The sequence below is a fragment of the Natator depressus genome, chromosome 20 (assembly GCF_965152275.1).
Source record: "Natator depressus isolate rNatDep1 chromosome 20, rNatDep2.hap1, whole genome shotgun sequence".
In the NCBI taxonomy this organism is placed as follows: Eukaryota; Metazoa; Chordata; order Testudines; family Cheloniidae; genus Natator; species Natator depressus.
The window spans coordinates 9,324,400-9,348,240 of record NC_134253.1 but is presented as its reverse complement, the minus strand read 5'-3'; the positions used below and the strand labels follow the sequence as shown (position 1 = coordinate 9,348,240).

At 62.1% G+C, this 23,841-nt stretch overlaps 1 protein-coding gene across 1 annotated transcript; it reads left to right on the top strand.

The window, feature by feature from the left end:
* The first annotated feature begins 483 nt into the window (after positions 1 to 483).
* On the top strand, positions 484 to 21,843 carry LOC141974907 (syntaxin-binding protein 2-like). Its single transcript, XM_074934951.1, has 19 exons — positions 484 to 520; positions 3,005 to 3,054; positions 4,407 to 4,488; positions 5,083 to 5,159; positions 6,131 to 6,209; positions 6,939 to 7,042; positions 8,216 to 8,364; positions 8,653 to 8,737; positions 12,726 to 12,856; positions 13,000 to 13,107; positions 14,078 to 14,135; positions 14,670 to 14,735; positions 15,438 to 15,518; positions 15,851 to 15,989; positions 17,255 to 17,361; positions 17,874 to 17,963; positions 20,578 to 20,663; positions 21,070 to 21,227; positions 21,764 to 21,843. Exons 1-19 carry the CDS (start codon positions 484 to 486, stop codon positions 21,841 to 21,843), a joined length of 1,767 nt encoding a protein of 588 aa, XP_074791052.1.
* Positions 21,844 to 23,841: the final 1,998 nt, after the last annotated feature.

The following is a 23,841-nucleotide window of genomic DNA, read 5'->3' as shown; positions in this document are numbered from 1 at the left end:
CCTCTGCGCCCCACGTGACCAGGTGGGGGTTCAGTGGGGACCTGCGTGGCCCTGTCACCGGGCGCCTGCCCACTGGTGCCCAGGCCCAGCCCCCGCAGCGCCAGAAGTGGGGGGCTGCGGCGTTCGGCCGTCGTCAGCCTTGCAGACATCGACCCTCCAGCACCCCAGTTGCTTTATACTGAAATCAGTCACGGGGGGGGGCTGGGCCCATCCATCAGTGACACAAGGGGGGGCTGGGCCCGTCCACCAGTGACACAAGGGGGGGCCGGGCCCGTCCACCAGTGCCTGATTTCAGGGTCACTAGGGGCCGTCGCCCAGCGTCACAGACACTCCCCAGAGCACGGCAGGGAGAGGCCAGGGCGCGCCCAAGGTCAGGAGCAGAGCCGGGGCAGAACCCAGGAGTCCTGACTCCAGCCCCACCCCGCACACAGCTGAGTCCCACTTCTACCCACAGGGCTCAAGGGGACGTGGCAAGAGGCAGAGATGGCCCCGTCCGGGCTGAAGGCGGTGGTGCGCGAGAGTGAGTGCAGAACCAGGGGGTCTGAGCCCGGTCGGGGGCAGGGTCTGGTTGGGTGTGGGTCTAGGGGGGCAGGGCCCAGTTGGGGGGCCCTGGGAGGGGCGCTCCTGGGGGTGTCACACCCTCAGGGAGGATTAGGAGTCAGTCGGAGCAGAGAGCTCCCCCCCCCCCGCCTGTCACACACCAGGAGGGGGAGGAGGGTGTCTGCCCCATCCCCAAGGGCTGCCCCCTCCCATAGGAGCTGCACTTTGCGGGGGCGTCATCGTCCTCATCCTCGTCTCTTTCCATCGGGATGACTCCCGCCAGGGCCGGTGCAAGGATATTTTCCACCCTCGGCGAAACTTCCACCTTGCGCCCCCCCTCCCTCTCTCCTCCCTCCGACAACCTCCGAAAACTAGTAAAGTTAGCATTATAAACAGCCTGTCAGAACAGGTAACGGCTGCACGCGAGGAGAAAAATGATGTCATAGCCACCCCCCCCGTAGTGAAGCAGTACACTTCTGCCCTGCCCCAAAAAAGAGCTGGGGTAGGCTACAGCTGTAATGTAGGAGAGAACAAGTTAAAGCCTTACACTTGATGAGCATGGCCTCCGCTGCCTTGTGCATGCTGGACTCTGAGGTGTTAGTTGCTATGTGTTAGTCATTGTCTTCTGGCAACACCCTGACCCGCTGTGAGGGCTGTGTTACTTCAGAAGCCCAACCCACTGCTGAATCTCCAGCCCAGGCTGCAGTGGACGGGGCCTGTGGCTAAATTCAGACCACAGACCTAGGGTTTAAAAGACCCTTGGAAAGTGGATTAAGTTCTGATGTTTCATGGTTTCCCCCAGAACTGGGACAGAGGAAAAGTGGCCCACAGCTCAGGATGGCCGGTGGTGCTAACAACCCTTAGCTCTTCTCTTAGCTTTTCCTCCCTAAATTGCACAATTAGGAGGTCCTGACAGGTGACTTTTGAATACTTGGGGTGGGCCATACTGCCCTGGTTCAAGAGGGGTCTCTGAACAGGAATAGCAGGGTGCTGCGGGTCAGGAGTGAAGGGCATCTGCAGAGCCGTGACGGGGGGAACCCAGGACTGGAATAGCTGCGGGTCAGGAGTGAGGGGCACTGGCGGAGCTGGGAATGGGGAGGGAGCAAAGGGCTGGGATAGCAGGGGGCTGCGGTCAGGAGTGAGGGGCATCTGCAGAGCCGAGAGGCAGGGATCCCAGGACTGGAATAGCTGCAGGTCAGGAGTGAGGCAGAGCCGGTGGGAGACAGACCAGGGCTGGCATAGCAGGGGGCTGTGGACAGGAGTGAGGGGCACTGGCGGAGCCGAGAATGGGTGGGAGCCCGGGGCTGGGATAGCAAGGGCTCCAGTCAGTAGTGAGGGGCACTGGCACAGCTGGTGGGGGCAGTCCAGGGCTGGCGTTGGGGGGGTGTAGCTGCAGTTCAGGGTCGAAATGCCTGGGCGGAGATGCGTGGAGAAAGCAGGTTCGTGTCTGCCTTCGCCATGTCTGGATCCAGTCTGTGCTGCCAGCCCCTTACCGTGCACTCGAGCCCCACGTGCCCCAGTGAACGGGGCGTCCGCATGCCGCAGGTGTAAAGGAACTGCAGGAAAGCAGCAGGGAGGCCAGTGCGTCCTGGTGCAGAATAGCCCCTGGAGCCTCATTGGGACCGAGCAGCCAAGTCCTGATGGGCTAGAGGTGCGGTAGGGAGAGGCATTACTTGAGTTATGGGGGAAACATAGTGTGTTGGGCAGTGCACTCACGCACGCCCGCTATCGGGAGCGAGCGTGAGAGTGAGAGCACAGGTCAGGGTCTCGGGGCTATTGCCCTATGGGGCCAGCCAGAATCAGGTGCTTCATAGGGGTAAAACAAACAGATGTATTATGGTAGCACCCCGGAGCCCCAGTTATGGACCAAGGCCCCATTTTGCAAGGTGTTGTACATTATTCATTAGGTGTATTACGGTAGCACCCAGGAGCGTCAGTCATGGGTCAGGGTACCATTGTGCTGGGCACAACAAAAAGATGGTGCTTGGCCCGAAGAGCTGACTATCTAATTGCTTCGCTTGGCTGTGGAAGGTGCCCAGGAGACAGGCCGGCAGTTCCCTGAGCGGGGCATGCCTTGGAGGGGTTCTATGTGCAGGACTCAGGATTTGAAGTCTTTGTGGTGTTGCTGTCCCCCACATGCAGTAGAGGGTCCCTGGATCCCCTCCAGTCGAGGGGTGCTGGGCAGGATCTGTTCTCTTCTTGCACGGGGCCAGATCCTTAGTTTAGCTGCGCTCGTATCCAGCCTGACAGAAAGAAAGGGGGATCAGACCCATGGCCCATCTAGCCTGTCACCCCACCACGATCGCTGACTGGGGGCTCTGCTAGGAGCACAACGCTATCTGGCCTGAAAGCAGCCTCTGAGCCACTTCCCCGAGGGGTCCTTCCACCAGCCAGTGGGTCCTGGCTCAGGGCACAGCCGTCCCGTCCGAGCCCCACCGCTAATCCCTGTCTCTTTCCCTTGCAGAGATCCTCAGCGTTGTCCTTCGTAGCGTGAAGAAGGAAAGAGAATGGAAGGTAAGCAGGCCGGGCCCCCTGGGGATATGCTGTATCCATATATCGTGCTCCTCCCCCTCCAGCCTCTTGGGATTCATTAGGAACCTGAGGTTTTCCAGGCTGGATCAGATCCCTGCTGTCTAGCTCATCATCCGTCCCCAGCTAGGCTTGGGTATGTCTGCCTTCCCACTGCGCTGGATCAGACCCAGCTTGTCCAGCTAGCCCCATATCTCCCCATACACACACACATCGGATCAGACCACTGGGCCCAGTCAGCCAGCCTGGGTGGGAGGAGGAGCAGGAGAGCGCCAAGCATGGGGGCAGTATGCACCATTGGGCAGGCAGGTTATTGAGCCCCCGGCATGGACTGGGCTGGGGGGTATGGAGCAGTGGGCTAGGCCGGTGCAGCAGAGCTTGCTCAGTGGCCGGATTTGGTGCAGCGGGATGCTGGACTGCACAGAGCAATGGGTTCATTCAGCACGGCAGGAAGGTGGTGGAGATGTTGGGCTGATGGCCTACAGGGCTTTCCTAGGGGAACACGGAACTAAATGTAAAGCATAATTTGTGCACAGTGTATCCGTTCCCCACATTTCAAGATTTTGAGACTTTGGATATGAGCAGCTAAGGTTCTTATGAAGCACTTTTCAGTTTCTCCTCTGTACACTGCATTCATTTTATTTATTTATTTTTTGTTTTTGCAGTTATATAAAAAAGCTTGAAATTGCTTATGGGTTTTTTTTAATAAAGCTATTTGCTAGCCCTAGACTTAGAGGCAAATTGTTAAACTGATTAATGGAAGTTGTATTCAGACTTCAGCTACTGTCTGAAGCTCTAGTTTTGTTAAAGTTCTGAGATTCCATTAAATGTGTAATGTGAAAAAAAAACCATGGAGACTCCCCTCATTCCATTTCTCTGTGCCCTGATCCTGGTTCTGTCCAAGGGCTGGGGAGCGGGTATCTGGTGGATCAGAGCAGGGGACTGGGAGCTAGGACTCCTGGGTTCTGACCATGCCTCTTGCACTCACCCTGTCACCTGGGCGAAGAGGCTGATCTCCTCCTGTCTAGGAGGATGGAACCATTCTGAATGGTCAGGTGTCCCAGGTTTGTCTCCTACATCTCGTACCAGCCACTCTGCTCAGAGCTGCTCTTCCAGTAGCTCCTCACGCAGTCCTTAGCACGGTCAGCTCAGCCAAGTGCAGTCTTGGTACCGGCCCTGCTGCTCTGCTGTGGAAGGGCTGGGCCAGGAGCCATCAGCTCTGCTGTTAGCAGTCGCTCTGCTCTCTTGGCTGTGCCGTGGATGATGATGGTGGGCGGCTGGGCTCAGGTCAGTGACTAGTTCATCCGAAGTGGAGCGCTCATCTCTCGCTACCCCAGGTGCTGATCATGGACCACCCCAGCACGCGCATCCTCTCATCGTCCTGCACGATGTCCGACATCGTGGATGAAGGCATCACACGTGAGTGGCCTCTCCCTCCCGTCTGCTCCCCCTGCCAGGGCTCCCCTCCCCCTTGGATACACCTCACAGTCTTGGAGTTGACTTGCCTACATTCATGTTTGCATCTAGTTTCCCTCCTTTGCAGCCCCCTAGACGCCCTCCTTGCTGTTGGTACCTTCCCAGCCAGGTCGGGTTCCCTTAGCCCAGCGCTTTCAGCCCCTGGAGCCTCTTCACTGCTTTTCTCAGACTCCCATTAACTCCTTGCTGCTCCTCCCCCATGCTGTGGGCAGGGTCCTGGCTGGGGAGGGGGAATGCTGGCTCCAGGGGTGGAGGAGCCCTGGGGTTGAGGGGCACAGAGCTGAGCCAGCACTCTAGCGGGGTGCCCCCAGCACAGTACAGAGGGACGTTCCCTCGCTGCTCCGTACTATGGCAGCATCGCAGATCCACAGCCCCACATCAAAGCGGCTACTGCATTGTAGCCTGTGGAACGCCCCAGCCTGCTGCCAGCGAACATCGCTGTGCCCCTTGGCTTTCCCTCCCCCCATCCGGGTGGAGAGAGGCTGGGGCGGGTGGCTAGGACACACTGACCCGCGCCCAGTGTCTGCTCTCTCCTAGTTGTGGAAGATATTAACAAGTGCCGGGAGCCAATCCCCAGCCTGGAGGCCATCTACCTGCTCAGCCCAGTGGAGGAGGTAGGAGCTCGGGCCTGGGGCAGCTGGATGGGGAGCAGGGGAGACCCCGGGGCAGCTCCTAGTGCTGCCTGGAGGTGGCGCTGTCCGGGGGGATGCGCAGCACAACGTCAGGATGGGAATGGGGCCAGTCAGGGCTCCCCAGGAGGCTGCTTCCCCGGAGCTGGGCTTCGTGTTCTTTGCCACATGAGGCACAGACTGTCCCCCAGACCTCTCCGCAGTGCAGTCCTGTGGGGGTTGGATGGGCAGGTGCAGCAGGCGGAGAGAGGCGACCTCAGCTGAGACTCAAAGCGAAGGAGACTCGCTGAGGCAGAGGCTCAGGGAGCAGGGGCTGTTGGGGAGGAGGCTCCTGAATCTGCAGCAGGGAGGCGAGTGGAGGGAGACCAGGGGCAGGGGGCCCTGACAGAGCAGGGTGAAGCCCAGAACCCGCAGGGGCTGCCCGCGGAGGGAGCGCTGTAGGAGAGGACTGCGAGCTGGGGCCTGGGACTTGGAACAGGACAGCCAGGTTCTCACCTGTCACAATGGCTGGTCGAGGAGTCCGAACATCTTCCGAACACCCTGCCTGGCTAGCTGGTGTGGCGAAGCTGCAGGTGCCCAGCCTGGCACCCGGGGAGGGAGAGGGCCCTGATGGCAGCTGCCTGGGATTGCTGCTCGGCCGGCTGTTCCCTGGGCACTGCTCAGATCCCACTTAGTTCAGCAGCAAGGCCAATGCCAGGCCCCATCTGTGGCCGGGCATGGACACTTCTGTGCCAGCAAGAGATGTGGCTGGGCCCTGAGGATGTCACGGGCACATGGGCACATGCCTTGCTCCAGGCGAGGAGGGAGCCCAGAGCCAGGGGGGTGAAAACCAGCCCACCTCCCGATGGCATCATGCTAGGCCCTGAGTCCCCAGGGGCTGGGCATGGGCTGGGCCCTTTGGGCAGCAGGGAGGGGCCTTGGCTGGTGCTGACAACCCCCCTCTTCTCCCTTTGCAGTCAGTGCAGGCTCTGATCAATGACTTCCAGGGCACCCCCACCTTCAACTACAAGGCAGCTCACGTCTTCTTCCTCAGCCGTGAGTATTGGGGGATCCCCCAGCTGGGAGCCTGGCCAGCGGCACACTGGAGCCTGGGGGTGGGAGGGGTCTCTCTCTGCTGGCAGGCCAGTGCGCACCCCCCTGACTACGCTCTGCCCTCCTGCAGGGGGATGCAGCCCCAGCAGAGCAGACCGAACGACTCCACCTATCCCTTCCCCCTCTCTCCTCCTGCCTCCAGCCAGCATTGCTCACAGACACCTGCAGGGTGTGCCCAGAAAGGTGGCCTCTGGCTACTGTTCCCAGCATGCATTGCTCCATCAGTCCCAAGTGGGGTGAGGAGATGGGACACCACCAGAATACCCAGTGTGTCAGGGTCAGATCTGCTTCTCCCCATTACAGCGGCAGGGGGAGCCCAAGTCCCCGTTCCTCTTTGTGCATCATCCTGAGTTGTACACTCCAGTCACTCAGCCCTGTGGGGGGGCTGAGGGCAGGGTGTGAGGCAGGGGCTGTGTAGGAGAGATTGTGGGCCCCCCCCCACCCCCGCTGCTGATGCTGCAGAAAGCAAGAACCCGGCATGACTCTGGTTCGGGGGGGCTGGACTCATTGTTGACTCCTGTGTGGCCCTGCTGGCTTGCCCAGGTTCCCCACAGGTGTGCAGCACTACTGCCCCTGCTGTGCCCATCCTGGCCCCGTCCGTGGGGGCTGGCGCTGTGCTGAGGGTCCTGAGCCCTGTGCCTGTCACTCCTACCCACTGCCTTTGCCTTGCAGCCTGTCCTGAGCCTCTGTTCAACGAGCTGAGCAAGTCACGGATCATCAAGGCCATCAAAACCCTCAAGGAGATCAACATGGCCTTCCTGCCCTACGAGAGCCAGGTGAGGGGTGGCCGGGCTTTGGAGGAGCAGGGCCGGGGGGTGGACGGTGATGTACGACACTCCACCCTTAGTGTTTCATGTGGCTCGGCGGGGGGAACCTTTCCCTTCTAGGGCCCTGGGTTTGACGCCAGCACAGGGCAGCATGGACTAGCTGGCTGCTCTCACCCTGTGAGACGTGGAATCACTGGCTTGCACCTGGTGGGGATGGTAGATGTATGGGGGAGGAGGGCCCTGCCTCCCTGGCTTTACCAGCTCTTATTGATGGTTTATACCAGGCCTTCAAGACAGCCCAATACTCCACACACCTGCCCTTTGCCCAACTGCCCCATCCCCTCCTTGTGTCATCAGTGGATTTCCCCCCTCACGCCCCTGAGGGGCAGGGCTGTGTTGTCAGCCCCATTGCATTGATGGGGAAACTGAAGCACCGAGAGACATGAGCCTGGTCTACACACAAAAGCTTTGTTGGTATGGGTTTGTTACAGGGACATGAGAGAAAAAATCCCCCCTGTAACTGATGCAGCTGTGCTGGCAGAGCCCCTGGGTAGATGCCGTCATGCTGGCAAGGCAGTCCTTTCGCCACTGTAGCTGATTTCATCTGGGGTACCGGTGCCAGCTGTGCCAAGAGAAGCTTTGGCTGGTATAAGCTGAGTGTCCATCAGGAGGCTTTGCTGGCTCACCTGTCCCGTTGTGCCAGCAAACCCTTTGTGGGCCGATACTGTTTTATTGGTGTCCAAGCATGTTTGTCCCAGTGGCTCGTTCTTTTCGGCCAGTGAAATAAGCGACAGCGGCAGACGCGCCTTGATGCCGGGTTTGCCCGTGGCTATGCTGGGGCTTTCGCCAGACTAGAAGCGTGGCCAAGCCCCCTCCCGCAACATTGACTTCTCCAGGGCAGAGACACACCCCTGAGGGCACCCGGGAGTCTGCAGCCACGTAAGGACCTGAACCTGGGGCATCTTCATCCCAGGCTGGTGCATGAATCTCTGGGCCACTATCCCTCTACCACAACAGGAGTGGCACTGGCAAAGGGATCTTTCCCTCACTAGGGGCTTGCTACGGCTCCGCCAGGCTGGCCTGGTCCAACAGCGCATCTTAAGGGTGCGGTATGGGGCACAGCTGGCCTGGCTGCCAGCAGTTGGCACCAGGGTCTGATCTCTGCTCTCCCCCGTCCCCCAGGTGTACTCCCTGGACAGGCCACAGACCTTCCACAACTGGTTCAGCCCCCACCGCTTTTTCGAAAAGAACAAGCAGATGGAGATGCTGGCAGAGCAGATTGCCACATTGTGTGAAAGCCTGGAGGAGTATCCAGCCATCCGCTACAGGAAGTGAGTGTGCCCAGAGGGAGAAGGGTACCCGGCCATCCTCTATAGGAAGTGAGTGTGCCCGAGGGGAGGGGTACCCAGCCATCTGCTTCAGGAAGTGAGTGTGCCCAGGGGAAGGGGTACCCCGCTATCCCCTATAGGAAGTGACTGTGCCATGGGGAGGTACCCGGCCATCCTCTACAGGAAGTGAGTGTGCCCAGAGGGCTAGGGTACCTGGTCATCTCCTACAGGAAGTGCGTGTGCCCCAGGGGAGGAGCTGTTTCTGACCCACAGGGTTTGTCTTTGCTGCAGGGACCATGAAGATAATTTCCACTTGGCACACGCTGTGCTGGCCAAACTCAAGGAGTTCAAGGCATACGAGCCCAGCATGGGACAGGTGAGCAAGCTGTGCCGGCCACGCCCTCGCCATGGGACAGAGCTGCGGGGGAGGGGGAACACATGAGAAGTAAAAGGAAGGAGGAGTGATTTAGAACCCGCTCGGAGATCCTGGCGAGGGGAGGGGTGAGGGTCTAGACCCCCTTGGAGATCCTGAGGGGTTGGCAGAACAATAGCATTTCCTCTGTGGCTGGACTAATGGCCCCAGCCCTTCTCTAACACTGGCTGTGGGCAGATCTCAAAGCGCTCTACAAAGGCCAGTGTCCTTATCCCCTCTGAACAGATGGGGAAACTGAGGCACCGAGTGGGGAAGTGTGTGCCCAGCACAATCTCTCTGTTTATAAACAGGGCAGTTCGGTCACCGCTTCGCACATAGAGCCTCTTCCACACCTGGACACTCCTGTCTGTGTGTGCTCCTACACCCATCACCATGGTATCGGAACCTCACTAATAAATTCAGCCTTCCAGGGGAGGCAGGGTGGGCTGTGTTACAGATGGGAAACTGAGGCATGCAGGGAGTCTGTCAGAGCAGGAATAGAACCCAGCTCTCCCCAGCCTTAGCCACAAGTCAGCCCTGGCCTGTGGGCTTCCTCCAGCTTCTGCCATCCCCGTCCCACCCCCAGCAGAGGGGAGCTGCAAACCCACCCTGCCCTGGATTCTTACACGGGAAACCCAGTGGCTCCTGTCCCCCTAGGAGAAGCAAAGTGATGTAAAATCCAAGGCCTGCCCAGATCTCTCCCTCCTGTTGCCTCTGCTCTTGCTTCCAGCCTTTGCTGCTGGCAGACTGTGCACCTGTGACCAATTGGGAATGTCTGTAATATCTTTTATGAAGCCGATGCGTGCCTCAGTTTCCCCTACATATTTCATGGCTTCTCTGGTGGGGGGTGGGGAGGAAGGACTCTCAGGGAAGGTAAGAGTCATGGGCGGGGGTGTCACCTCCCTGTCTTGGTGAAATGAAGAGAATCCAACCCAGATCAGCCTGGGGGCCAGAAAGACCGTGCCGGCTCCAATGGCTCCTGGCTGGATGCTCCCAGCAGGGAATTGGAGCAGGGCCCCCAGCTCGAGAACACAGGGTTGGGAAGGTTTGAGCTGGGGGATAAGTGGGGGAAGCTGGGAGCTCTCACCTGAGAACTGACCAAGATCAGGCCGAGGCCTGGTCTACATGAGGCAATTGGGTCGGTGCAACTGCATCGCTCGGGGGTATGGGAAAGGTGGCGTCACTGAAGCGGAGTAGCTGAAGTGGTTTACATGTAGACAGGCCCTGAGCGAGAGACCCAGAGCTGAAAACAGGTTTCTCTGCAGCTCGGCCGGGCTCTGGGCTGACCAGAACGGCCTCTTGCTTTAACCTTCAGTGGGCTGGGCTGCCCGGGCTGGGGTCCAGGTGCCTAAGAAACCCGACTGTTCTGACAACGCTGGGTGAGTGGCCCTGTCACCCGGGCTGAGGGGCGTCGGGCCCTGCGGAGTGGACGGGTCTCTACCAGGATCTGTCTCAGCTGGACTCGCTGGGCAGGGCTCACGGGGTGAAGCCTAGCGGTTCAGTCTCAGGTGGTGGGGAGGCCATGTGGCCTGTCCTGGAGGAAGAGAGGAACCTGTTGGGGTCTGGCACAGCAAAGGGCTTCCTCCCAGAGACTTCCACAGCTGGGGCCCTGGCACCGACCCTGTGGCTCCATGACCGCACCATTCCTCTCTACTTTCCCATCCACCGAGGCAGTGTTGCCTAGTGGAGAGACCCCTGGACTGGGACGGGAGACCCGGGTTCCATTCCCAGCTGGGTGACCTTGGGCAAGTCACCTCCCCTATTTGTGCCTCAGTCTCCCCATCTGTAAAATGGGGATAATGATACCAGTCTCGGGCAGGGGGGCCCCCCTCTGGGATAGCTGGCTGCCATGGCACAATCGCTCTGTAACTCACAGCTGGCAGCACAGGCCTGCCTCCAGAGGGGAGCCTGGCACACACCTGGCTGCCAAAACCATCTACACAGGGAAGGGCTTGACAGCATGCTTGTTAACCACCGGAGCTACTTGCTGCAGCAGAGCTGGCTCCAGCCTGCAGCCCCAGTCTGAGCTGGGCTATTCTCAGGAGCTGACGGCTGCTCTCAGGAGGGCAAAATCCTGCTCTGTGCACACCCTGCTGCTGTTACTCCCGTGAGTCCCCCCAGGGATATTCCTGAGGCTCTTGCCAAGCCTCCCTGTCGCGGGTGTAAGCACTATCCCCATGTTACACGGGGGAAACTGAGGCATGGAGCAGTGTGCCAGGAGTAGGTGGCAGAGGCAGGAATAGGAGCCAGGAGTCCTGCCTGCCCAGCCCCCTTCAATAGAATCCAGACAGCACGCCCACTGCAGGGCAGGGAGTGCTGACTCAAGCCCCTGCTCTCAATGCAATGCTGGCTCCATGCAGCACAATCCCGGCTGGCCAGTCCAATGTGCCCCTGCCTTGCCAGCTGGCGCAGAAAGAACCCCAGGGTCTCTTGTAGCATGGCCTCTAGCAGTCAGATCTCCAAAGCCACCCAGCCCGCGGTCCCAGTGCACTGGGGCCTTGTCTGCACTAGTCCCTCTTGCCTTGATATTTCCCAGCTGCCAGCCCTGAGGGGTAGCTGGGACAGGCAGTGCTGTGGCACCCACCAGTGCACTAACCACCCCTCTGCTCTGGGCAGGGTGGGGTGACCCGGTGGTTACGCCAGCCCCCATCTGCACTCGGGGATCCCTCCAGCAGAGCCGAACTGGCAAAGGTGTGAGCAGAGTCCCGTGGGGGGTGGGGGCGGGGGCTGGGCATAGCAACCCATCCAGGCTGGGTAGGGCTGGAGAGGAATGAAGGCGCCAGCTCTGGGTTCATGTCTCTGCTCTGCCACAGACTCCCTGTGTGACCTTGGGTGAGTCACCCAGCCCCTCTGGGCCTCCACCCCCCTCTGCAATGGGGTGACAGCCCTGCCCAGCCCCACGTGCATGGGGGGGCAGGATGCAGCAATGATAGTGCTACAGTGGTGGGGGCCAGATACTCCTCCAAGAGAGGCGCTCCCCTGTCAGCCTCAACCCATTTACCCAGAGGCTGTGGAGACCTGCCAGGCGGGTGGGTGGTGGCTGATCCGACGTTCTGCTCCCGAGCATGGCTGAAAATCGGGCCACGCACTGAGGTCGGACAGTTGGGGAAGCGTCAGGGGCTGTATGTCCCCCCCGCCCCCAACTGTCTGTGCTACCCAGCGAAGAGCAGACGCAGCCCCTTGCCGAATTGCTCCTGGGTGGGCTTGGGTTCCACTGGGGCTGCTGGAGCCGGTTTCAGAGCCGTCTGCCATGAGAGCGCAGGGCTGGTCTCCTATTGCTACCTGCTGTGCAAAGAGGGCAGTGCATGCTGATCAGGCAGGGAGCGAGGGCTGGGCCAGCCTCCCCATGATGTGAGTCTGAGATGCTGACCATTTGAGTGGTCTCTGTCCAACTGGATGCTGGGGGGCCACCCAGGCTGGGAGTGGGGAGCTAGAGCCTCATATGGGGTCCCAGCTCAGATGCAAGGTGGGGCATAGGGATAACGTCCCATCGTCCCCCTCTGGGACCCTGTATCAAAGAGTCTCTGGGCCTGGTGTTGGTTCATGATAGACTAGCCAGGCCCTTCTGGTGTAGTTCCCCCCCTCCCTACGCAGCATATGGGGCAGGGGGCAGTCGGGGGGCTGCCTTGTAAGGGGCATGCTCCCGTTGGTGGAGAGGCACGATCAGAGAACGTGCTTGGGGGAGGGGGGCATTGCTATTTGCACGAGGGGCAGGTAGCCCGTCCCTGCAGGGTGGGGAGCTCTCCCTGCCAGTCAGGGCAGGACCCCAGGGCACGTCCCAGCTAGCTTGGGGCATGTCTCTTGGCTTCCCCCTGGGGTTGGGGCTGGGCCACAGAGAGGGCGGGTGGTGAAGTTTCAGGCCACCAGGGCCCATTGGATTGTGCCATGTAAGCCAGGCCAGGAACCCTCCGCCAGAGCAGGGGGTGACGGGTTTCTCTCTCCTTTGCCCCAGGGCCCCGACAAAGCCCGTTCTCAGCTGCTGATCGTGGACCGGAGCTTCGACCTGGTGTCCCCACTGCTGCACGAGCTCACCTACCAGGCCATGGCCTACGACCTGCTCAGCGTCGAGAACGACACCTACAAGTAGGGCCTGGCTGCCAGCAGGGGGCGCCCCGCATCCCTCCTCAGGCGGGCTGGGGGGGATGTGACCAAGGCACCTGCACTGCTCCGCAGCCCCCACACTGGGGGGAGGGGTGCCACAGTCTGACCTTGTCTCCCCCCTGCAGGTACGAGACGACGGGCATCAGCGACTCGCAGGAGAAAGAGGCGCTGCTAGACGAAGACGACGAACTCTGGGTGCAGCTACGCCACATGCACATCGCTGACGTCTCCAAGTGAGCGCGCTCAGCCCTGCCCCCTGACACACCCCTCCATGCCCCACCGATCCACCGGACATGCCCCTCAGTGCCCCACCCAGGGCCAGGACCAATCCACCCCCGGACACACCACTCCGTGCCCCACCAAATGCCAGGACACCCCCAGACACACCCCTCCGTGCCCTGCCTAGTGCCGGGACTCGCTACCCCCCACTTTGGCACAGCCCTCCCCTCCCCGCCCACTGCCAGGACCTCCCCCCTCGGACACACCTCTCCCACCCAGTGCCAGGACAGCCCACCCCGTTGACACACCCCTCCCCCTCTTTTCAAGTGCCAGGACTTCCCCCATCCTCCCCTTCAGATACACCCCTCCCCACTCTGGGGCCCCCTCAGACACACCCCTCCCCTTTCCTTCCCATCGAGTGCTGGAACCCCACTCCCCCTTGGATACACTCCTCTCCCACCCAGTGCAGGGACACCCCCCCGCAACACACCCCTCTCCTGCTCAGTGCCAGGACTCCCTCTCCCCCTCCCACCCAGTGCTGGGGCTTGTCCCTCAGACATGCTCCCCTCTGAGTGCTGAGACCCCCTGGACCCAGCCCCTCTCCTCAAATGACCTCTGAGCCCTCCCTTCCAGAGCCACTGTCCACATCTCCTCTTGGGGATCCCCCTGGACACTGTCTTTCTCCAAGCCCAGGGTCTCCCCATGCACCTCACAGATCCCTTGAGTGAGTCCCTCACCGACCTCCTGCTGGGCCTGCCACTGGCCCCAGACCCCCACAGCAGAGTGCCAGGAGCCCCCTGAGGTGCACTGAACTCTGCCTTGGGGTAACTTAGGAAGAGGAGGTCCCCCCGCCCATCTGAGGCTCTCGAGGCAGAGAACCCTGGTGCCCGTGGGGTGGGGCTCCATCCCCTGTAGCATAGGACATGGCACCCCCTACCTCCAAGACAGTGCCTGGCTCCGTCCTGACCCCTCTCCCTGCCGCAGGAAGGTGACGGAGCTGCTGCGCACCTTCTGTGAGAGCAAGAGGCTGACCACGGACAAGGTGCGGCGGGAGTTGGGGGGAGCGATTGGGAGTCCGGGATGGGGGGACCCTTCCCACTGCCACTGATGGGGAGGAGAAGCTATCCTGCTGCCCCAGGAGGGGTTGGCGGAGGCGGGGGCTGTCCCATTGCTCTCAGGGTTTGCCTGTAAAGGGCTAAGAGGTGTATATGGAGTCCCCTGCCCCCCAGCCAGAGCTCTGGAGCTCCCCACAGTGGGGGAGGGCAGAGGCCCATGGGGTGGGGTCAGACAGCAGGATCGGGACTGCGCAGGGAAAGCCGCAGGGAGCCAACGCTGGCATCTCCCCGGCATGCTGCCACTGTACACCTTGAGGGGCGCTCGGGTTGTGGGGCTCCTGTGTCATTCCAGCTGGCCTGGGAAGGGCAGGTCTAACCTAAGCCGCAGCCACGCGTGGCCTGAGTGACCCGGCCTGGCACGTGTGGCTGGGCTGCTGCGGCTGTCCCCAGGCGAGGCCTCTGCCCTGCAGGGGGCTCCGTGCGCTGGGAGGGGCTGGGATCTCACCACCGCTTCCCTCCAGGCCAACATCGAGGACCTGTCCCAGATCCTGAAGAAGATGCCCCAGTACCACAAAGAGCTGAACAAGGTAACAGGGCTGGGGCTGTTAGTGGGCAGGGGACAGGGAATTCATTGGGGCTGATGGGAGGGGCAGGGTGCTCTGTGGGGCTAGTGACGGACAGTAGGGACTCTCCTGGGGGGCAGGGCACTCTGGGGTACTCCGCTTTACTGCCTTATGAGAGCTGCTGACCTGTCTGGTCGGGCAGAACCATTTTCCCCCCAGGTGCTGTGTGGCACCATGGGCAGCAGCCTGCCTGTCAGTGCCCAGAGCTGCCACGTTTGCCCCACCAATGGCAGCCCTTGGGTAACGCCCGTGCCCTGCTGCTGCAGCTCTCGGGAGAGGGCCTTGGTGGGCTTCCAAACCAGCCCATTGGAGCCACTTCTGGTGCCACTGGGCCATGTGCCAACAGAAAGCTCCTGGCCACTGGCACAGGTACCCCGACACCTGCTGGTCTCCAAGCCCCCAACCTTGTGGTGACTAACAGAAAAGCCATGGGCTGTTTTGGAAGCTGCTCCCTCGTCCTGATCCTCCCCTCCCGCTGCCCCGCTCCATCCCACAGGTGGCTGCACATCAGTGCTGGGCAAAACTATCCCTATATACTCAGCTTCTACAGCCGATTGGGGCTGCCGCTCTGGCTGAGGGGCCCTCCTTGTGGGTTGGGGGGTTCAGGTGCTCTGGACCAGCCGGTGATGCAGTAAACTCCCCCCGTGCCCCGGTCTCTCCCCGCAGTACTCCACGCACCTGAACCTGGCCGAGCACTGCATGCGGCACTTCAAAGGGACGGTGGAGAAGCTGTGCAGCGTGGAGCAGGTGGGTCTGTGGGCAGAGCCTGGCTTGGGGGCAGAGTCTGGCTCATGGTCTCAGCCTGGAGAGAGGGGTCTCAGACCCGCAGGTTCGCTGGAGCCAGGGCCAGCCCCCCCATGCAGCACCGGGGATGCAGAAGGGGGACATGGGGCTCGGGTTACTCCCTGGGGCCCCGTTGCTCACCCCAGAGGGAGCTGACCCCAGGGAGGAGGGGGCCCTGGCACGGAGTAGGCGAGCTCTGGGTCATGGGGCCCTCACATCTCCCATCCTGCTGCGGAGGCGGGAGGAAGCAGAGTGGCCTGACCTGGGCCTTGTGTGTGCGCCCCCTCCCCCCACAGGACCTGGCCATGGGAACGGACGTGGATGGGGAGATGATCAAGGACCCCATGAAGATCATTGTGCCCGTCCTGCTGGACCCCAGCGTGCAGGCCTACGACAAGATCCGCATCATCTTGATCTACATCTTCCTGAAGAATGGTAACGCCACAGGCCTGCAGGGGGAGCACTGGGGGGCCTGCTGCTGCAGGGGGCATTCCTGGAGGCAGGGCCCAGGCCTGTGGGGCTGGGGGGGAATAGCACTGCTCAGACTGGCACGCCCCCCAGCCATGTAGGGCGCCTCCCGGCCAGCCACTTCCCAGGGCCTGTGTCCAGCCTGGCTCTACGGCCCTGTCTCCCCTCTGCCCACCTCTCAGTGCCTGCAAACCTGCCAGTGCGCTATGCCCACGTTCCGCACTGCCCCCTGGGGTCAGACCTGGTGGCCTTTGCTCCCTGCTGCTGCCTTCCGAGCAGTGTCCGCTCTCCACACTCCCCCCAGCCCGTTCTCTGCAGGGAGGAGGGACATCCCTCTCTTCCTGCAGGCTGCTCAGATACCATGTTTTGTCGCTGAGCCTCCTGCGACCAGTCCCCTGCCCACCCGTTGTGTCATCCCTGTACCAGCTCCCTGCTTCTTGCTGCATCCAGCCCCTTCCCCAAACTCACCAGGGCCTAGGGAACCTCCCTGACCCTGACACTTGGCACAGTCCCTCTTCCCCCTTCGGTTCCTGCCCCATGCTGGCTTGGTGGGGCAGCACCCTGCTCCAGGGCTCTTCCTGTAACCCTGCTCAGGCACTGCCTCTGGGCCCATTGCCCAGGCCAGGGTGCCCTCATGGGGCTCCTCTGGCTGCCTGGCTGCCCAGTTTCCTGGCCAGGGGGCACTGTGGAGTTGCCAGGCCTCCCCGTCTGCACTAAGCAGCAGTAAATGGTTTGGGAGGGTGGGGCGGGGGGGGCCCGTTGCCCTCCTTCCAGCTCAAGGCCTCACAGCCTTAAAGAGCCAGGCCTTGGCTCTGACATTGCACCTGACTCGCCGCAGAAGGGGGAGCGCAGATCAGGGGGACGGGGGCTCCCATTGTACTGCCAGGGGGAGCTAGAGAGACCCCTGCCCCCAGCGCCCGAGAAAACCTGTTGAGGGAGGAGCAGCAAGAACCTAAATTCGATCATTAACTGTGTGGGGTCCAGTGGGTTAGAGCGGATGATGCTGGGAGCCAGGACTCCTGGGTTCTGTCCTCAGCTCTGGGAGGGCAGTGGGGTCTAGTGGGGGCTGGGAGCCAGGACTCCTGGGTCTACCCCCAGCTCTGAGAGGGGTGGGAAGAGCAGGATCTCAGGATTTGATCAGGGAACTAGGACTCCTGGGGCCACGGACTCATGTGCCTGGGCTGTGGGTGCATCCCAGGGCTGCTAGCGCTGACCTGTCTGTCCCCATGCAGGTGTGGACAAGGAGAACCTCACCAAGCTGATCCAGCATGCCAACATCCAGCAGCAGAGAGACATCATCCGCAACATGCAGTTCCTGGGCATCTCTCTCATGCCTGGGGTAAGGGACTGGGGCCGGGGGCCAGCAGCTGTACCCATGCCAGGGGGCAGATCTGTGCTGCACAGGGGAGCCCAGGCCATCCTGGAGGTGCCCCCCTATGGCAGTGACCTACTCCCAGCACAGAGGTGGCCTCTGTCCCTGTACGGTGGGGTGACGCCCTCCCCATATGAGGGTGACCCCCGAGTTACTCCCCATCTGGGGTGACTTCTTCTGCCCCGGCAGAGGATACTGGGAGTCAGGACCTCAGACCGCCAGGGAGCTGGAGCTGGTGACCACTGCTTGGGGTGGCCATGCGGCGAATGGGGGGAAGCAGCTCTGTTCTCCCATCAATCTCTCTCCCTCCTCTCTCTCTCTCTCTCTCTTGCTCAGTGATCCATTCTGTTCTTTTCTCTGCCTCTCCCCTGCCAGCCTGGCTGGCGCATCTCAGGTAGGCCGCGCTCTCCCTGTCTGCCCCTGTTCCCACCCCGCACCTCCTCCCTGCTGCCTCTCACCCCTCTCCCTTCCTCCCCCAGAGCGGGCAGCTGCGACCGGAGAGGAAGGTGCGGCTGGAGTCCAGCTACCAGCTCTCCCGCTGGACCCCCATGCTCAAGGACATCATGGAGGTACCGGGCCATCTACTTCCTGGCCTTGGGGGTGGGGTCGCAACTGGCAGGCTGGGCCCAAAGGGGAGGGGTTGGTTTGGGGTCAACCATGTGTAGAGCCCTGCATATCTGCGCACCGTTTCTGCGGTTAGTGGATCGGCTGCAGATACAGCCGTGCAGGGCTCTACTCCCCAGCAGCACCTGGCCCGTGGCATCCGGCTCAGGCAGCCTGGGGGATGCAGCACGCTCGGGGCCGCTGGCCTGCAGCCAGTGGCTGGGCGACAGGTCAGAGTTGGGGCTGTCCAGTACCCACTCGCTCCGCTGCGCTGCTTCCTGTCCAGCAGCTCGAGCAGCACCAGTGTCCCCACCAGCTCCTGGGCAGCAGGATTTGGGATTGGAGTGGGTGGGGCCCCGGCGCCCCACCCCTCCACCCCACTGTGATGCAACATGCTCTGCTGCTGCTGTGTACTGTCGCTCGTGACCCCCAAGGAGCGGCACGTGATGAGACACCCCTTCCCCCAAGCCCCCACCCCCTCCACACTGCCCCTTCTCCTCGAGACGCCACCCCCTCCAAGCTGCCCCTTCTCCTCGAGACCCCGTCCCCTCCACGCTGCCCCTTCCCCCAGCCCCCAACCCCTCCACACTGCCCCTTCCCTGCAGGACCCCTTCCCCACCCTCGTTAGCTGCTGCCGGTGAGGATGCGGATACAGGTAAAAGGCGGCTTGTGGATCGCGGGCTGATGCACATCCACACTTTTGTATCTGCGCAGGGCTCTAGCCATGTGAGGGGCTCATCAGAGAGTCCTCTCCTGCTGCCGTCCTTAGGGGTCTTAAATCCTAGACACGAGTGCAGGGGAGTTGTCTTACCCAGTGCTGAGACGTTGCCACCTCTGGGGTGGGCCATGGGCGGTTTATACAGCGGTCCCTCACCGTGGCTGAATTCTTCCTAAGGAGTGGCAGGCAGCTATTAACAGCCGCCCAGCAGCGCTGCCCGAGAGTCTAGGGCAGGAGGTGATCAGTGTGTGAGGCTGGAAGTGCAGGGGATCCAGGCAGCACACTGTCGTGACTGGCACTGGAATCTGAATGGCTGGCAGGGTCCTTGGTCTAACCTCCAGTGAGGAGCAGCTGTTTGACGCTCATCTAAAGGATGAACTCCTGCAGCACAGTACTGGTCACGCCCCCTGCAGACCCCCCCCCGCCCACTCCCTGCAGTACAGCGCCCCCTAGTGCCGCACTGGGGCAGCACTGACTGCCAGGGGAGGGCGCCCCCTGCTGAGCCCTACGCCCGCTCCCTGCGGTACAGCACCCCCTAGCGCCGCACTGGGGCAGCACTGACTGCCAGGGGAGGGCGCCCCCTGCTGAGCCCTACGCCCGCTCCCTGCAGTACAGCACCCCCTAGCGCCGCACTGGGGCAGCACTGACTGCCAGGGGAGAGTGTCCCCTGCTGAGCCCTCCGCCTGCTCCCTGCAGTACAGCGCCCCCTAGCGCCGCACTGGGGCAGCACTGACTGCCAGGAGAGAGTGCCCCCTGCTGAGCCCTCCGCCTGCTCCCTGCAGTACAGTGCCCCCAAGCGCTGCACAGGGGTCAACACTGACTGCCAGGGGAGGGCGCCCCCTGCTGAGCCCTACTCCAGCACCCTTCAGTACAGCGCCCCCTAGCGCCACACTAGGGTTATAGAGCACCCTCTGCTGACTCACTAGCACCCCCCAGCACCCAGTAAGCTTTTCCTTAGAGGTCTCCTATCCAAGCACTGCCTGGGCCCAAACCCGCTTAGCTTGTGAGAGGTGACATGGTCACTCCATCCCCTGACCCTTGCTGGGGGCTGAGCCCCTCATCGCCCTGTCCTGTGGGGCACTCCTCAAGGGGGTGGGGGGGCACACTTAGTTGCCTTCAACCTACTGGCTTGGGGCTTCTCCAGGCCAAGAATTAACCCCCCAACCGGAGCTCCTGTCCCTAGCAGATCACAGGCGGGAGGCTCCCAGGCCCCTGTTCCAGTGTTGTGATGGTTCCTCCTGCGGGATTTTGGGGCAGGCAGTTGCGGTAGCCTCAATCCCATGCCTAATCCAATCGGGGTGCCCCCTCTCTGCGCCAGCCACAGCTTGGCAGGCCTTAAGCTTCCCTGTACAAGTCAATGCAAGAGACTAATGTAAAAGCCCCTATTACGTGGCATTAGGATGTATCATATCCTGGGCCCCCTGCGTGCCTGGGACACACCTCATGGAGCAAGAGGCAGGGCCTGGATCTGCCCGCAGCAGGAAAGGGGCACTGAGGCAGCCCCCTGCCTTCCCTCCCCCACCCCCCAAATGAGGGGCCCTGGATCTGGCTGCAGGAGGTCTCCGCCCTCCTCATAACGGTGGATGGGTGGGGAGTTCACAGCAGGGCACTGAGCAGCTGAGGGGGATGTGGGGAGATGGGGGGGCATCACTGGAGGAGTCAGCGTGTTCTTTGCTGGCTCCCCATGCCCCACCCTGGAAAGGGAGCCCCAGGCTGCTCCCCCCAGGGACTGTCAATCATTCAGTGAGGAGCCGTCCCAGCCCCTCCACCCCAATGGAGCCTGGCTTGGCCACCAGATCCGAGGTTCCTGCTGCTTGGCCCCGGCTGATCTGTCCTCCCTCCACCCCCCCACCCCCTGCCAGGACATCATTGAGGACAAACTGGACAAGAATCTGTGGCCCTTTGTGTCGGACCCGGTCCCTACCACCAGCTCCCAGGCTGCTGTCAGGTAAGGCTGAGCCTGGCTGGGCTGTGGGTGGCAGAGCCCTGACACACACACCCCAGGATGTAGGAGCCTCTGTGCCTGGGAGTGTGTGGCCAGGACCCTGCCCTCTACGGAGGAGGGGATGTCCAAGAGCCTGGAGCCCTGGACCCCTCTTACCATGTACCCCGCGCCCCAGCAGTCCCTCAACACACCAGGGCCCAGGATGGAGGAAAGGGACTGGCCGAGCTTTAGACAGCACCCCCAGCCCAGTGCAGGTGCCACCCTCCCCTATTCCCTCTTGCCTGCTTTGGGACTCCTGTCCCACTCCCTTGGGCAGGGCCTGCCCCCCAGCCTCCTCCAGGCCCTGCCCTTCCATCTGGCATTCCCTCAGCGAGCCCCTGGTATCCACACTGCCCCTCTCTCCCCCCAGCACCCGCTTTAGGCATTGGCACAAGAACAAGCCAGCGGCCGAGTACCGGACGGGCCCGCGCCTCATCATTTACGTGCTGGGTGGGCTGTCCATGTCTGAGATGCGCTGCGCCTACGAAATGACCCCGGCCACCAAGGGCAAGTGGGAGGTAGTGATCGGTGAGTGGGGCGAGTCCTGGGGGGAAGGGCGGCTGGAATGCCCGGTCAGGGAGAGTTGGGACCCCCTGGGAGGGTGAGACCCTAGAACTGCCTGCCCAGCACCCACAGGGCTCCCATGCTACCCTCTGTCCTCCCGCACCCGGGGGCCTGGGAACAGATGTGCTTGCCCCACATGGCCTGTATCTAGCCACCTGATCTCCTGGCCTCTGGCTCCCCAGGCCTCTCCTTGCCCAGGGACCATGTGTGGGGGCCCAGTCAGACACCCCCAGTAACTCCCATAGGGATATGGCTCACCCCCTGCACACACCCCTCGAAGACCCAAGGGTGAGGAACACTGTCAGCGCGTGGATTCTTGCCTGGCTGTGCAGGGTACAGCGGCACGAGGGGTGCGGTGCCAGGCCACGGAGGGTAGGAGACAGTCCCTCCCCCCCCTGCACTAGAGCAGGGTCCAGCTGCAAGGATGGGGGTGATGGTGATGCCAGCCACATACCTGCCCCACTGTGCCCACCGCTGCCAACCACCTCTCTCTCCCCCAGGTTCCAGTCACATCCTGACCCCCAAGCGCTTCCTGGATGACATCCAAACCCTCAACCAGCTGGACCCCGAGGAGGCCTAGAAGCAGCCCCCTCCCCCCAGAGACTCTGCCCCCCACAGCTTGCTGCCCCCAGCTCCACCTGCTCTTCTCAACAAGGCACCTTCCCCCCTACTCCTGGCTGCGGTGTCAGTTCTTGGGCAGGGGGAGGACTCCCAGGCTGCTTGGCTGTTCGGGCAGGGGGCAGGCCAGGCTTCCTCCCTCTGGCACAGCCTCTAGGGCTGTTACCCTTTGTGCCCCGTGGCCACCCTGCCCCCGATGGGGTAGGGGGAGAGTCAGGCTCCATTATCTACCAGCTTCAGCCATTCCTACCTCCCCTGCCTGGGACCCAAAGCACAGCCCCTCTCCCTCCCCCTCCTGTCACCCCTCTGTCAGCGATGGGGGGCGCACAGAGGCTGCTACCAGCATCTGGCTTTGGGGGGGGATGTGACCCAGCCACTGAGCCCCAGGCTGTGTCTGTCCAGTCTGCAAAGGGTTAAAGAGAACCCCCCCCCCTTCTGCCCCCATATCATCCCCATTCACCGCCTTGGGGTGCTGGCCCAGTCCTGGCTCCGTGCACCCCTCCCATCACAGCCTGGCACCCTGGCCTCTTGGCCCTGTCCCCCGAAGGGGGGAGGGGTCCTAGCAGGAGTTGCAGTCAGAGTGCCCAAGTAAGTGGGGATGGAGCCAGGACTGCGTAGGAGGCGCATCCAGGGTTGGTCAGCAGCAGGTAGGGTGACCAGATGTCCCGATTTTATAGGTACAGTCCTGATATTTGGAGCTTTTTCTTATATAGGCTCTTATTACCCCCCACCCCTTGTCCCAATTTTTCACACTTGCTGTCTGGTCACCCTAGCAGCAGGGCAGAGCGGGCTCGCCACCCCGATGGGCCTGGATCAAATGCCCCTGCCCAGTGGCAGACACCTCCCCACTGCCTTTCCCTGGGTATCAGAGCCACGCCCTGGGCACCTGGAGCCCCAGCTCCATCTGAGGCAGCCAGCTCCAGCCCCCTTGGGTCTGATCAAGCCCTGAGCCAAGCCTCACCCCTGAATCCCACGGGCCCTAGAGATCCTCTCCCTCTTGCCTGCCAGCAGGGCTGTGCTAGGGTAAGCACTGGCAGGAGTGATCCCAGGTAAAGGCAGTGACCTCCTTTACCGGGAGTGACCTCCGAGGGGTGGGGGGCGCAGGGGGAGAGTTTGTTTGTTTGCAGCTCTGAGGCAAGTGCATTGCCAAAGGCTGGCCGAGGTCTCTGCTGCTGTTCACAGGCGGGGGAAGGGAGGGCACAGGGCGGGGCGGGTGGCTGAGGGCCCAGGGAGCGGGATCTCCCCAACTCCCCCTCCGGCCCTGCTGCAGGTCCCAGGTGTCCTGGCTCCGAGTCACCAGGCCAGCGCTGCCTCCCCGCACCCGGGAGCAGGGTGGGGCAGTGACTGCTCCTTTCACTGCTAGACTAGGGCCTGGGGGCAGCTCTGCTCTGGCCTGTGGTCGCCCCCTGCTGGTGCAGTGCTGGCTCACCCAGCCGTGCCCCAGAATCTACACAGTTCCCCGTGGCCCCCTGCCCCTACTGCCTTGTTCTGCCTCTGGTCCGTGTGCCAGAGGGACCAGGAGGGAGCCTCAGGAGTCCCCGCAAGCCAGCTATGGGGTCCCCATCAAGTGTGGGGTTGGGGCAGGCACTGAGCGAGCACCAGGGCCCAGCCCCCAGGCTGGCCCCCACAGGGAATCATACCCACCCAGCCCCTGCCCCTCCCAGAATCAGCGCTGGAACCCAGCCCTCTGCGTCCCAGCCCCTGCTCTAACCACTAGCCCCCGCTTCCCGCTCAGATGTGGGAAAGAACACCTGCCTCCTTGGTCCCCCTCTAGGGCCTGGCCTTTGCCCCAACCCCCACCTCCTCCATCCTCCTGTGCCTAGAGCTGCCCCAGGGTCCCGCCACCCCAGCTGCTGCTGGCCCCCAGCTCTTGGGGCCCTATTCCTGCGCTGGCACCTGCATTGTGTGAGCAGCTGTGTAGGCTCGTCCCGCCAGCCAGGCCAGGCCTCCCCTCTGGCAC

Bases quoted from the DNA above. Each gene is read 5' to 3' on its own strand.
- LOC141974907 (XM_074934951.1), top strand. From the start codon at position 484: ATGGCCCCGTCCGGGCTGAAGGCGGTGGTGCGCGAGA. The intron at 521-3,004 runs GTGAGTGCAGAA...TTTCCCTTGCAG, and splicing joins GAAGGCGGTGGTGCGCGAGA to AGATCCTCAGCGTTGTCCTT. The intron at 20,664-21,069 runs GTAAGGCTGAGC...CTCTCCCCCCAG, and splicing joins AGCTCCCAGGCTGCTGTCAG to CACCCGCTTTAGGCATTGGC.